General features: G+C 41.8%; 1 protein-coding gene across 1 annotated transcript; it reads right to left on the bottom strand.

Annotated features, from left to right (window-relative positions):
• Positions 1-5,394: 5,394 nt before the first annotated feature.
• Positions 5,395-13,303, bottom strand: LOC124684954 (DExH-box ATP-dependent RNA helicase DExH9). Its single transcript, XM_047219214.1, has 13 exons — positions 13,010-13,303; positions 12,624-12,824; positions 12,313-12,531; positions 11,774-12,112; positions 11,460-11,675; positions 10,660-10,910; positions 10,168-10,291; positions 8,170-8,446; positions 7,420-7,565; positions 7,164-7,313; positions 6,853-7,088; positions 6,127-6,391; positions 5,395-6,026 (listed from the first exon to the last, which is right to left on the bottom strand). The coding sequence occupies exons 1-13, from the start codon at positions 13,301-13,303 to the stop codon at positions 5,748-5,750; spliced, it is 2,997 nt and encodes a 998-aa protein (XP_047075170.1). The 3' UTR covers positions 5,395-5,747.
• Positions 13,304-14,263: the final 960 nt, after the last annotated feature.

Raw genomic sequence — 14,263 nt, 5'->3', positions numbered from 1 at the left:
TTAGTTATATTATTCCAAATTTCACTACATACTTATTTATGCCTTTTGATGTTGTTATTGTTTGTCATCTTATTTGTTTGTTTTCTCCAACAGTTGAAACTCATTTAAACAGCTCGTTGATCTCCCCAGTGCCAAGACATCCCTTATGCATGAGATCTAAGAAGCATTGTATCATGCTACAAAGTTTTATTTTTATTTTTTGCGTGGCTGTATCAAGGTGTAAAGTTAGCGCCAATTTCACTCGCACCCAACAAAATTTATGTTATCTCACCAAAAGTTACTGCTCAATGTGGAGCTTATCCCTGAACTCTCATCCCTAGCTATGCCCCTGCTAACAGCAATGTATCAATACTGCTTCTTCCAAACATCGCTAGTTGTAAAAAGCTACATGTTCTCGGCATGCACATTTAGGGATCCTAGATGTACTTTCAACTACTCTCTTGTGACCACAAGCAGACATATTGTTAAAACAAAATCGCCGAATCATGTGATAATGCTCATGTACCAGAGGCTAAAACTATTGACATGTGTTGTCCATCCACCACTTAGATTATCAGTACCTTAGAATCGTACACCATCAATACCATTCATGCATTACTTTTAAATACTAATGAATATATGATATTAATAAACTGTAGACAACCAGCATCGGACTATTAATTCATACCGATGCGGCTTGCTTAGTAGGCTCTCAAATGCTCATTTAGCTGGGTGAAGTGATGATTGCCGACTAATTAGAGGCCTTTTAGTGTTACATGGGCCAAATCCGATATACTATAGGTCAATAAAGTAGGTCATTGTCTCATCTCTAGCACAATGGAAGGATACAAAGCCCGAGCAAGAACTGGACAATTTTTTTGAGGATATTGTAGGTTCTTTGGAGTGATAATTTTTATGCCACTTATGATCATTATACTTGGTGCCTCATTCGAACTAGACATAATGAAATCGATGTTTAATTCATGTGGGAGTTTTGACTTCCGGCCTATGTTCTTGAACTTGAGGAGTAAATATACAACCAAGCCACAAAGCTTCAAGTCCCGATACGAACTTCTGCTTTTATTGTAATAAAACTCGCAATGGGGTCTACAATACTTCTTTCGTTAAAAAACCTGATAAGTTCAGCTTATCTTGCAGATGATGATTTGGCCTGATTTTTCACGACGCACTTCCTGATATGAAGGATCTAATAAATTCTCCTGATCATTTGAGCATTACATGTAACTTGAAGACGGGAACGTCAATCCTGCAAGTTAAAGTGAAAGAAAATATGGCTCATATGCTTGACCTGTTACAAGTTAAATGTCTCATGCCCGCTGACCACAATTGCTAAGTCCACATGCTACTCAACTTAGGACCACAAGAGATCCGTCATCATATCTATGCAGTTCCAAGCGAAGTGGCGCTGATGCACATTTTTCCCCTTTCTACGAGGAGTCCCTTTGTGAGGGGCTATCCATACTTAGATGACAAGACAAACGGACGAATGAAACTCTCGGCCTTTATTTTTTTATTTACTATTTACGTAGCTTTTTATTTAAAACGTTTATGTTCATGATGTAAATTTCTACCATGATGCATATAATAACTTAGGTTGGCGGCCTAATGCTCCCTCTGACACATATGCATACTCGAAAAGACTTGATTACATCCAACTTATTTCACACCACTAACCGCCACAACCAAATGACATGATATCAACAGATGGTGCCTGCGTTGAAAACGTTACCCATGATACATGGTTCTGCTAACACTCAACTCATAACATGTCAAACACATAGCTGCATAATTCCAATCATAATGGGTGAAGTTCAAATATTTGAGTTCGTGGTCACCCCACAACAAACTTCTCTATGGCAAGCTCAACCATAAGCAATAACATTTGGAAGCTAAATAAAACCCACACATGAGAAACATACTTGAAATAACATTACATTAAAACCATAGATCATGTTTGATTCATCTCATACTCATGCTAGGGTTTCTCCATCTCCCCAAGAACAAATGAAACTACTCACACATATGGAAGCAATCAAGAACATCATCATAATCGTATGGATGGAATAAAGTTAACAGTATGAATTCAAATACAAATGCACAATAACAATTGAGATCACAACTATGGCTGAATAAGAATGGGATTGGTGATGATGACGAAGATGCAACGGTTGATGAAGGGGATGATGCCTTGTCCTCAAATGATCCGTGTAGCAGCCCGGGTGATGTCTTCTCCCAAGTTCCACCTCCAGAACTATCTCAGATGTGGTGTTTCGTTGTTTCTGGCAAATGTGTATGCTGGATCTCTGATCCGTTTGTGCAAGCTGAAAGTATTTGATGAGGCGGAGCTCCTAGCGTTGCGAACGAACAAACGGTACAGGCGGAGTACCATACCGATGCCTGCTAAACTCTCTGGAGTTCCTCCTCGCATCCTCCTTTGGACCAGGCGCATGGTTAAGTGCTTAGATGACTTTTATCACATCAAAATACCATAAAATGATAGTTTTTATTGATATTTCATCATTGCATTAATATTTTGAGATCTTGCTGAAACAAGCATAAAAGGTGCGCGAAAACGCAGTGAAATACAAAAATCCTATTGCTGCACAAGGATATCTATATGAAATAAATGAGTAAAAACACTCCAAAAATGCACTCATCAAGTATGTTATGAATATTTGGTCAAGTCTTGTACTTTTATGTGGTTATATGATGGTAACGTCCGGGCGTCGACTCTATGTTACTTCACCTATATGGGCTCATAGGGTTGCACCTTAACATAATGGAGTATGGATAGCATCATTAGATGTGTGTGTTCTCATGCTTGTGGCTCCACCTACTTTAGGCTCCATCCAACGAGATAAAACTTGATAAGATATTTAAAATGCTTTTCTAAATATTCTTATGCCATAAAATCTGTGTCATCCTCGAGAACGCTTGTCTCACATATATAAGAACACGCCAATCGTCATCTTGCTAAATAGAGGATTGGGCTTTATCTGAAAAGAGCATTCACATCACTAGCAATTCACTTTACTAGTAATTTACTTTACCTGTCATTTACTTTCCCGCAAACCATAATCTAGAAATTACAAATCTTAGCATCTTTTATTATTTACTTGTTGAGTTTGCTAATCAAGATCTTCAGCTCCTCGGTGTTCGACAACATTTTATATTCGAAAGGTACTATAATGGATCCCCTACACTTGTGGATTATCAAGATGCTTTTCTGGCTCCGCTGCCTCAGCTGCCTCAGAGCGTAGCACTATCGGTGAGTTGGTTTGGAAAAGAAAAAATATATAAGCTATCTTTATTTTATTCTTTTATTCATTATTGGCACTAAATTTGATGGTGCCTCTCTTTTACTCCCTCTGTGCCAGGGCTCAATTTGAAAAAAGTATTTGTCTCACATTAGCTCTCTTGTAAGGTCTGCATGCAATTAATTAGGAGCAGTAACCCCCTCTAATTACACTCCATCTTCCCTTTCTCCTTTCTTTATCTCACTAGAAACAACTTGATTCATGCGATTGGGGTGGGAATCGAAACAAGTTTGCTTGCAGGCTAGCTGCATGTGGGTGGAAAACACCACTGACCTATGCATGCGCCTCCAATAGCCGGGAGTGCGATCTGATTGAGGAGTAATTAGAGGGGTTATTTTAAATGCATCAGCATTTGAGAGAGTTTTTAGCGTCCAATGAAAAAACGTCTTGGTCCTAATGCAAAACGATTTGAGCCTTGTGGACCGAGACAGAGGGAGTAATTTATGTTCATTGTTTTAAAAGTATTCCTACTAAACCTTTAGATTCGGGGAATGATTATCAAATCCCAGCTGATGCTATAAAATATATTAAGAGTGATTCCTTTTTAGGTGATGGAAGTAAGACCACATTGGACCATTTACAAATGAACGCAAAAATGTTTTCATTATTTAAACTTTATGGTATTTCTCAAGAAGTAAAGAGCAAACTTTTTTATTTATCTATTACTGGTATCATTCTCTTCCGCACACGGACCGTGTAAATTGGGAGCTTTTGAAGAAGCTTTTCTATATACAATATTATACACCTCCAAATCTTATGGTGATCATTGTCAAATATATATTTTTTGGCCTCATCCTGGAGAGAGTATCGCTCAAGCTTGGGGGCTTGAAAGATCTCTTGCGCAAGAACCCCTATCATGGTTTATCTATAAGCATTCTATTGGTTAATTTATATCTGAGTTTCCCGCAATGCCATAAGAATTTCTTGGATAATGTTTCTTGAGGAAGTTTTACTCATAAAAGTGTTGGTGAAACTTGGAGTTTATTGGATAAAATTTCTGAAAACGCCGATAATTGGGATTTAGAAGAAGGTAACAAATCTTTTTTGGAACATGAATATACTTGTGTGGATAATTTATATTCTTCCCCTTTATTTGTTGAATTGGTAATACGTTTGGTCTTGATTCTCTTGTTTTGATTTAAATTGCTAAAGCTTCTGCGTCTCATGTATCTCTTCCAAAAGAAGGATTTACTGAATACGTTGAGCGTGTTAAAGCTATGATTTTTGGTGCCTATGATTGTTAAGAAGGTTCTTGTTTTCTCACCTAAAGATCCTAAGCCTTATGTTGAAGATACTCCATTCCCTGCTATAATAAAAAAAACAATTTTCTTACAACTATTGTCAATAGAAGCACACAGAGATATTGTACGCCATATGAGAAAGTTGAGGTTTTTCATCAAGTATCTGCACTTACAGAATTAAATGAGCAAGAACCATGTGAAATTTATTTTTGTGTGAAGATTCAACTGAAGTTGGTAAAGGTAAAGCCACTAGATCTGGGAAACCTTTTATATTTGTTGCTATTGGGATTAGTTGTTATCATGGTCTTTGTGATTTGGGAGTGAGCATAAGTGCAATACCATATTCATTATATTTAGGAATCATGCATGATTTTGATCCAATACAAATGGAACAAATATGTATGACTATCCAATTAGCTAATAAAGAATATATTTCTCTTAGTTGGTATAGTTAGAAATGCTGAAGTACATGTAGGAAAGATTAAGTATACTTCTAATTTTGTAGTACTTGCTTGTCCACTTTCATCCTATCATATTTGGTAGACCTTTATTACATACCGTTGGTGCTGAAATTGATCCTCCTAGAGAAAAAAGTGTTTATAAAACATGCTGGAGAAAAACAAGAATTTAATTTTTTTTAAGTTTACTAATAAGCATGTGAAATGAAGTGAAAACTCTTGCTTATGTACATATCGCTTCATCAGATGTGGTGGAGAGACAGAGGGAATTAGATTCACACTAGCTGCAGTTGGCCATTGGACGTATAACAGCCTTTGTCAGCAGGTTTCACAAACAGATGACTAGTAACAAGCAAAAATCTGAGTGAAATCGATGTATGCATTATAACAATGTATATCGGATACTCATTCTTCACAAATAAGATGTCAAGTACAGTACAAATGTAGTTTCTGTGTACAGGTACACGTTAACAACCCTAATCGATTTCATTATAAGTTAGTTCTACAACCTCAACCAACAAAATTTTATCCAGCATGATAGCACACCAGGCAAAGGCAGTTCCACCATGTCGAGAACAAGAGCAGGCAATGATAACCTTCCCCGAGTTTCGATGCGCATGAGCTCTTGTGATGATGCCAAACCAAACCACTCGTATCGCCAGCAGCAGGGGGTGGCATGAGCTCTTTGTTATGAAGCAAAACCAAACCATCCATATCACCAGCAGGAGGTGTTACAAGTACAAGGAGGCTGCAAACACAATGTCTCTCTTGATCTTGCTGACCGCCTCCTCAAGTTTCGCTTCAAGCTGGGTCTCACCGATCGACTGGGATGCCAGGATCAGCTGCTGCAAGACCTCCTCCAGCCGCCTGATGGCCCTGATCAGGCTGCCTTCGAACACCTGGGTCATCTCCATGATCTGGTGGAACTTGGACCCTCTGGCCCACGAATACACAGCTTCCATCACATCAGGGCGGAAGGAGTTCACAAAAGATTCCACGTCGATCTGGATCTGCCATCACCAAGGCCAAAACAACAAACAGGTTTCAGCACTGGGCTGCAATTCTATAGCATCAACAATTCAGATGGTCGTTTAGTAGGAAATTTGGTACCTTGCATTCGAGCTGCAGGTTTGCAACCCTTCGCGCGGTTTCCTGCAACTGGTAGAAGAGTAAGTCGAGCTCCTCCCTCGGCTTTGGGGCGTCCTGAAGCTTTTCCTGCCAAACGAAGCAAGAAAGCAGAGCCACCATCTGCTCAACAGTAGCATCCTTCAAAGTACCACTGAACATAAGTTCAGTCAATGTCAGTTCATCAGCTGAGCTGATCTCACATGCCACTTTGCCCTTCACTTCAACTACATCTTCACTGGTGATGTATCTGAAAGAAACAAGAAACCCGATAAGAATGAAACCTAAGAAAATGGAGATTGACAAACAGACAAATTCTTTAAATTCAAAAAAAAATCAACATGATCTTTCATATAATCGTAATACAACCAATTTTAAATTTATGTATCTACATTTTCAATGAATGATGTTGGCATAGCATTGAAGTCAACGACCATTCAATTTAGCAAATTAGTTGAGTTCTGTGTTTGCTTTCATTAGGTGCCCAACCAGAAAAGCTCATAAATTTCTCATGAAAATATTTTCGCAATAAATACCTCACAAGAATTCAACACTGAAGTGCAGAAAAGCAAATGATTTTTGTCTCAAACATGAGAATGTTATATTGCCTAGTTCACTCATATTTTGTATTCACGTTCTAAATTTCTACAAAACGAACACTATTTCTATGAAGCAAGCACACCAAAGAACAAACGTCGTGTGATGCATTACCCCAGCCTACGAAGAACACGTTTTCGGGCCTTCAGCTCATCCTTGAAAGCTAGAGCAGTCGAAGCACGTATTGTTTTCTTTATGGACTTTATTTTGGATGCTATTTCTTGCTTAGCATGAAACACCTTCAGCTTCTGTTGGATATGGGGAGCACTACGGATGTCATCATGCTTCTCCAATAAGCTCTCAAGAGCTTCTATTCTTCTGGCAGCTTTCCGATAGGAGCTTGATTTCACCTAAACGGAACAAAATTATTAGAGGGAATTAAGAAGAGGAAACCTCACAATATGACATGCATTAGATATTCTTACTTCCATATCTTCTTCTGGATCCAATAGAGGAACCCCATCTTTAGAAAACCTTGAAAGCACTTCTTCAACTTTCCGCAAGGTGTTTTCTCGAGCTTCTACAGGCAAAAGATCCTTAGGTATGTACATTCGAACGCTACTTAGTCCATCGATCTGCTTATTCAGTTCAATTCGAATTAGAAAAGAAAACCAACAACATTGTGATCTGATAAAGGTTAGAAGATAATAAGTTAACTGGTGAATGGGAAATGTAAATAACCTGAGAAAGTGGCAACGAAATAACAACCGGTTCTCCATGGGATTTGAGAGGTATAATCTTCATAATCTTCTTTCCACTTATGTCCTTGTTTACAGAACATCTGGTGAGGACGTCAACAGTGTAATCATAATCCTCAGGCCTCCTGTCTGTAAGAAGGAAAACCAGAAGTCAGCAGAGACAAGTAGCTACAAACAGCTTCCAGTATTTCCTCCCTCTTAAATGTACCAGCATCAGAATCATAAGTAACCTAGCGCCTTCAGGAATTAAACCAAGACAGGGTGGGATAAAAACAACATGGCCGCCTTATAGTTCATGTGAAACAAACCAACATTAAGCTCCCATAGACAGACTTGTCATAAATAGATAAATAATCTATTTAGCTTTGGATCAATCTAACTCCGAAGAGACAAGGTTTTACAGTCATTACTTGGCTTTACTTATGCACTTGGCTGCAGCCAGTACATCTAGACAGTAGTGCCAACGGTAACAGTATCTCTCACAGTTGAACAAAGCTAATTCACATGTGTAAGGCCATATGAAAAATATGTACAACTAACTGATCACAAAGTATGACAGTTTTGTTACAGTGGTTTGTGAGTTTGCATATCTTCTACTTGAGACTAATATTCGATGGAAGATCCATCCAGAAGTGTTTCAACAACAACTATTACGGAATACCACCACTGCCAAACAACTTATGCTAACCCGGTGAACAAAAGAGAAAAAACTAACAAAGAGGAGTATATGTACCTTCACCATTGGTTTTCACCTTTTCAAAGTTTATTATAATTCCCCATGTGACATTTTCGTCAATAGAGAAGGTGTGTTTGTCATCTGTACTGTATTGAACACGAACAAGCCTTCCAGATTGCAAGAAAGGCAGAACATATTTTGGCGAAAGTACAATATCACGGACATCCATCTTTAAAGATTTGTACTGCTGTAAGAGATCATAATAATCCTTCACATTCTCCTCATTTTCAATAATCATGGAACTTCTCTCTTTTTCCAGTTCCCCCACTTGCTTCTGCACAAAACATAAACAGAGAATGTCAGGAGAAGTTCCTTCCAGGATGTAATGCTTTAGTAGCAGGGTTTTTTTATGTTGTTAATAGTTCTTTTGATGGCAACCAAAAGGCACTGCTATGGTAATTGATAACTTATAACAGCCAGTTTATCAACACAAACTGCTATACTAACTGGTATATACATGCTGGCTAGGGACATCTGGACACCCGTAAAACAGAAGTGTCACTGCAAGTATGCATGTGGGAAGCACTCAGGAACGCAAGAAACACAGTTTAGGTAGCATTCTGAAGAATCTTCCAAACATGCAACCATATCATGCATGGGTAAAGGCAAGTCAAAAACACACTACTGGAGTAGAAAGGAACTTTTTCCTCTCTTCTTTTTTTTTTCATGGAAAACAGTAAGACACTGGGGGGGTCTTGCTTTTTTTATGCAAAGAGGCTGATTTGAACCCAGTACCTCCAGGACACAGGTCCTTTCTGCTGCAGCAGTGTGTTTTTGTCTTGCTGCGGGTCAGCGCAGCGGCGAACATAGTCCGTGGCGGCCGGTGCAGGTGGATTCTCGCCTGCTCGGCCTGCAGCCCGTGGTGGCCAGCCTGCTGGAGCGCTGGCCGGTGCCCCCCCCCCCTCCTGCATGATGGTCTTCTTCAATAACCTACTTCACCATCTCCGATCTGCCCTGCATCAACGGTCTTCGAGGTCCTTGTTCATGGGTCAGGGCCAAATAACCTACTTCACCATCTCCGATCTGCCCTGCATCAAGGGCATTGTTACCTCCTTGGAGGCGTTGGCATGACCCTGATCGGACTTCCTCCTCGAGCACCGGGGTAAACCCCAGGTCCGAACTGCCGGACCAGACAGCGGCAGCATCTCAGCGATATTCCCCTCTTGAAGGTAGTGCTTTAGCTGCAATTGGAGTACCTGATGCAGCAGCTAGAGGTTGGCGATGCGTCGCTCTGGCGTATACTGCTACACAGGGCGCGGACAAACGAGGGCGCAACATAGGCCAGCGCCGGCACTTCCTCGGCAAGTGCTACACCAGTTACAGACGAGCCCTGCCTTTCACCTGCTAACTCTATGCACACATGGGTGCGAGGTACGTTAGCCTGGGCAGTACTGGAGGCATAATCGTCCCTGGAGGCATCTGGCAACAGCGGTCGCTGCCCTCTTGCTCCGAGTCTCGACGCCTCGCCATTCTTGGCTGGAGGCAACGCTGGTCGATGCCTAATGTCATTGCGGTCTGTAGTCGAGGGCACCTCCTTACCAAGTTATAGTCACTTGGTGAGGACAGTCGTGTGTGTGTGTGCACACGTGTTGTGTGTGTCCCTCCTTTGTGGAGGTTGTACCCTGATGTCTTCCTGTTCAATAAAATGAAACGCATTTTTTTTTTGCATTTTCTCGAAAAAAAACATGCATGATATGGGCATGTTTGGAAGATTCTTCAGAATGCTACCTAAACTGTGTTTCTTACATTCCTGAGTGCACACATGATCTAGGGACAGTAAGAAACCAAAATAATTGTATTACTTTTTTAGTGTAGAGCAGACTTACAAGAGAAGAGATGGGATTCAAAGAACACGCATGTATACCCAAAGCTAAAAGAGATGGTTTCCAGGACAAGGATTAGCTAAAACGATCACCGATGAACAAAGAAGAGACAGACAGCAAATGCTAAGAGTTTCTTCAAATAAAATACACAGACAATTTCATCTCATCAAACCTCAAGATCAGGGAGAGCTCGATCTGCTTGAAATTGGTAGAATGAATGCCGAAGAAGCTTTTCTGGATCGCCATCCTCAGAGCGCATTTGATTTAACAACATGTTGTAGCTCAAATGGAAGGCACTAATCAAGAAGATAATAATGTGAGAGCCAGCCAAATAGAATAAAAATGTGCATTTAAATAACTCAAGAAAACATAAAAATATAGAAATATAGAAACAGTAATTGAGAAAATGTTAACTCAGGATTCCAAGATGCAAAGAACTACCATAGCATGAACGGAGGACATTATCTAGTTTTCACTATAGATATGGCCACCAACCATTTTAACTTTTAAGCATAGCATAAACTAAGTCACTCATCAGACTGGGAAGGCGAACCCCAGTCTCATTCCTGGTCCAGATGGTCTTTCCATTCAAAATATTCAGCCATGATCTATGTATACCATAGTTCTGTAGATAAAAGTAGGAGAAAGAGTACATGATACAAACCTGTTCAAACTATCAGCACCTCCTTTCAGCATCATTTTGGCAGTTGAGGGTTCCATTTTCTCATCTACCATCAATATGCAGATACCACGCTGATCAATACCTCGACGACCAGCACGGCCACTCATTTGGATGTACTCTCCACTTGACAACCATCTAAATCGATCTCCGTCAAATTTCCGTACATTGGTAAACACAACAGTCTTTGCAGGCATGTTCAATCCAATACTGAATGTTTCTGTGGCAAACAGACACTACAACACCAGAATTCAGTGTTAGCAAGAAATTAGAAGTCAACTGCAATGTTACACATATATTACAGATAAGAAAAACTAGTTCCAAATAAGCAATCCATGTCATGGAATAAATACAATAATTACTTGAAAAAATCTAAAACTCTCACTTTCTTTCTATTCAAATTTTACAGTGCTATTGTTCACAGAAGCCTACAGTTATAAAAAAAAAATCTAGCATACACATTTTGATGCTTCTTGTTCACTACAAAACTATAATACAACAGCAACTATCCTAAGGACCTAAATCCATAATCTGTTCCTATGGTCTGAAACCAAGAGCTATAACCTCACATTTTAAGGCACTCAGTTTTAGCTTCAAGCAAGGAAGGGAAAATCTATACTCCACAGAAATAGCACTGTAAAATATTTGCTAATAATGTCACTCCACATAAATTCCAACAATATGCTAACTATTGGTACACTACCACACTTTCAACAATATGCTAGTTTTGAGGCAAGGTAATAGCAGCAGCACAAGAAACCATGTGATTGGTAAAATTTGCTAACCTTGATGAGGCCCTCTTGAAAAAGTATCTCAATCACTTCCTTTAGAATGGGCAACAGACCAGAATGATGCACTCCAATGCCGCGTTTCAATAAGGGAAGCATATTTGAAACCTGGGGAAGCTTTTTGTCATCATCTGAAAGCAAATCCATAGCACTCCAGAATATGGTTTCAATGTTCACTTTCTCATCTTCCCCATTCAAGTCCATCTTGGCCATCTACAATGCAAGTCAAAATCAACAAAGACATTTAATTCCTTGAGCCCCAAAACACTTGTATCTTGTGAATCGACTATCAATCTAGAAACAAAAATTACCTGCATTGCAAGAAATTCACATTCTTTTTTGCTAAAGCTGAAAAGAATCACAGGGTCATATTGACGCTGAATTATCATTTTCACCATCTTGAATATGTCGCTGTCCTCATGAGGTTTCCCTGCCATGACGCCCTTTTGTCGCTTCCCGTTGTCCCTCTTCTTGTCACCGCCACTAGCAGGAGCAAGAACATTCAGAGATTTCTGAAAACTGTCCTCTCTGAACTTGCCATTCTCATCAACTACCAGGTACAAGCCATCACCTCCAGCAGGAAACACATAGTGCTGGAGAGGTGTAGGTCGGTAGTCGGTGTATACTATATGACAAGGTTGCTTATGTACCTGAGAAACAAAACCACACTTCATTATTCAGGATGCACATACGATGAAGGTATGCTTGACCATGTATGCCACTGAATGCCTTACAGAAACTAGATATTTATGTGTATCACATAATGATACTACTTATGTAAATTTATTGAGCAGAAAACACTACCAAAGGCAAGGTAATAACAGAAAACGGGAGGGAAATGCAGACAAACCTTAGCTACCCAGTCAGCAAACTCCTTGGCATTAGGCACAGTTGCGGAGAGGAACACAAACCGCGAGTTCTTGGGAGCCATGACAATACTCTCCTCCCACACCACTCCTCTCTCCCTGTCACGCATGTAATGCACCTCGTCGAAGATAACCCAAGCGACTTCTCGCATGACCTCCGACCCCTTGTACTGCATGCTGCGCCAAATCTCCGTGGTCATGACCTACATTCCCCAGCACGCTCCTCTAAGTACCAAACAGAACAAAGATACATGCAAAGAGTGAATTCGTACGAAGCTGGTGATCAATCTAGTACCAAGCAAGAGGCGTTCGGCTCGATCGTGACGTCTCCGGTCATGAGGCCGACGTCGGAGAACTCCTCCTTGAACTCTCTGTACTTCTGGTTGCTGAGGGCCTTGATCGGCGACGTGTAGATGACGCGCTGCTGGTTGCGCAGCGACATGGCTATCGCGTACAGCGCCACCACCGTCTTCCCTGCCGACGTGTGAGCCGAGACCTGGTGAATGAATACGCATGAAAGGCAGAGAGCGCTAAATTGCGTGCAGCTTGACAGTAAGACGAATTGGCCCAGTCCGGCAGACAGAGCAAGTAAAGCTGCCAAATTTTACAGTGGAATTTGCTGGAATAGCTAGAACTACGGATAGCGTAATTAGGACGGTATAAGCTGGTGTAAGCATTTACCATGACGGACTCGCCGTTGTCGAGGCACCGGATGGCCTCGGACTGGAAAGGGTCGAGCGGGAAGGGGAAGGTCTTGGCCGGGGCCGCGCCCTCGCCGCCGCCCGCGACGATGCGCGAGCCGGAGGTGGACGCGTCGTAGCCTTCGGGGTAGGAGACGTCGTGCACGCAGGCGACGCGCTCGGATGGGGCGGCAGGGGCGGGGGCCGGCGTGGTGGAGTCGGCCCGCGGCGCCTTGAGAGGGGAGTCCGCATCGGTGGCGGGGGCGTCCGGCGCCTTCCGCTTGAGTGTCTCCATGGCGGCGGCGGCGGTGGCGGCGGCGGCGAGGCTAGGGTTTAAGGAGGGGATTGACTGGTTGGCCGCGCGCGAGAGAGAGGTTGGTTCGTAAAACAAGAAGACAAGCACTGACGCTAGGCCCCGCCTGTCAGTCACGACCAACAAGATAGGCGTTTTCATGAAGGGAAAACGGATAATGTAAATATGAAACTATGCACTACTTTAGAGCCTTCCTCCGCCACCACCTCCGCCGCGCGTAGAGGCCACCGGGGCCGAATTTTGGTCAAAATTAGATCGCCTGGCTGTGGCTACTAGTTAATTTAGGTTCGTAGTTCGAATTATGTAAAGTTTGATGCTCAATCGGAGCAACAACCATCGTCTATATGTATCCATCAATGAATTCTCCCGCGAGAATTTTAATTTCGTTTTTTCAGTTCCTATTTTACGCTCCGCTGATCTGCGTCGTCCCTCTACCCGAGTTCGTCCGCGTAGTGCCTGCGCCGGAGCCCGCCCGCGTCACCCCTTTCCTGAGTTCATCTGGGGTACTCGAAGGTTTGATTCCACCCGTAGTTTCGATTTTGATTTTATGGTTTGTTGAATCCCCGGGTTGATTCGTGCACTAGGATGATTTCGTGGAGCAAACTGTGGACTTCGTCGCAGAGCGTGTCCATCGATGCCTATGTCAATTTGTACTCCTCGGATGATTCCAATTGGGAATCCGACGACGACGAGATCGAAGACATGTTGCTGCTAGTGGCGGTGCAGAACCTGCACGACGAGGATAATCGGCCAACTCTGCATCCCGCGCAACCGAGCGATGGATCCGGAGATGCTGATGTGAAACTACTTCGCCGAGGTACCTGCCTATCATGTGCATCTCTTCAGTAGACGTTTTTGGATGATGCGAAAGATGTTCGTCAAAATAGTGAAGGCATGTGAGGAGAGATGTTGTTATTTCACTTGCCAGAGAAATGTTGTCGG

Source organism: Lolium rigidum, chromosome 1, assembly GCF_022539505.1.
Source record: "Lolium rigidum isolate FL_2022 chromosome 1, APGP_CSIRO_Lrig_0.1, whole genome shotgun sequence".
In the NCBI taxonomy this organism is placed as follows: domain Eukaryota; kingdom Viridiplantae; phylum Streptophyta; class Magnoliopsida; order Poales; family Poaceae; genus Lolium; species Lolium rigidum.
Note: the sequence above shows the minus strand (reverse complement) of the source record. Positions and strands in the feature narration are given on the sequence as shown.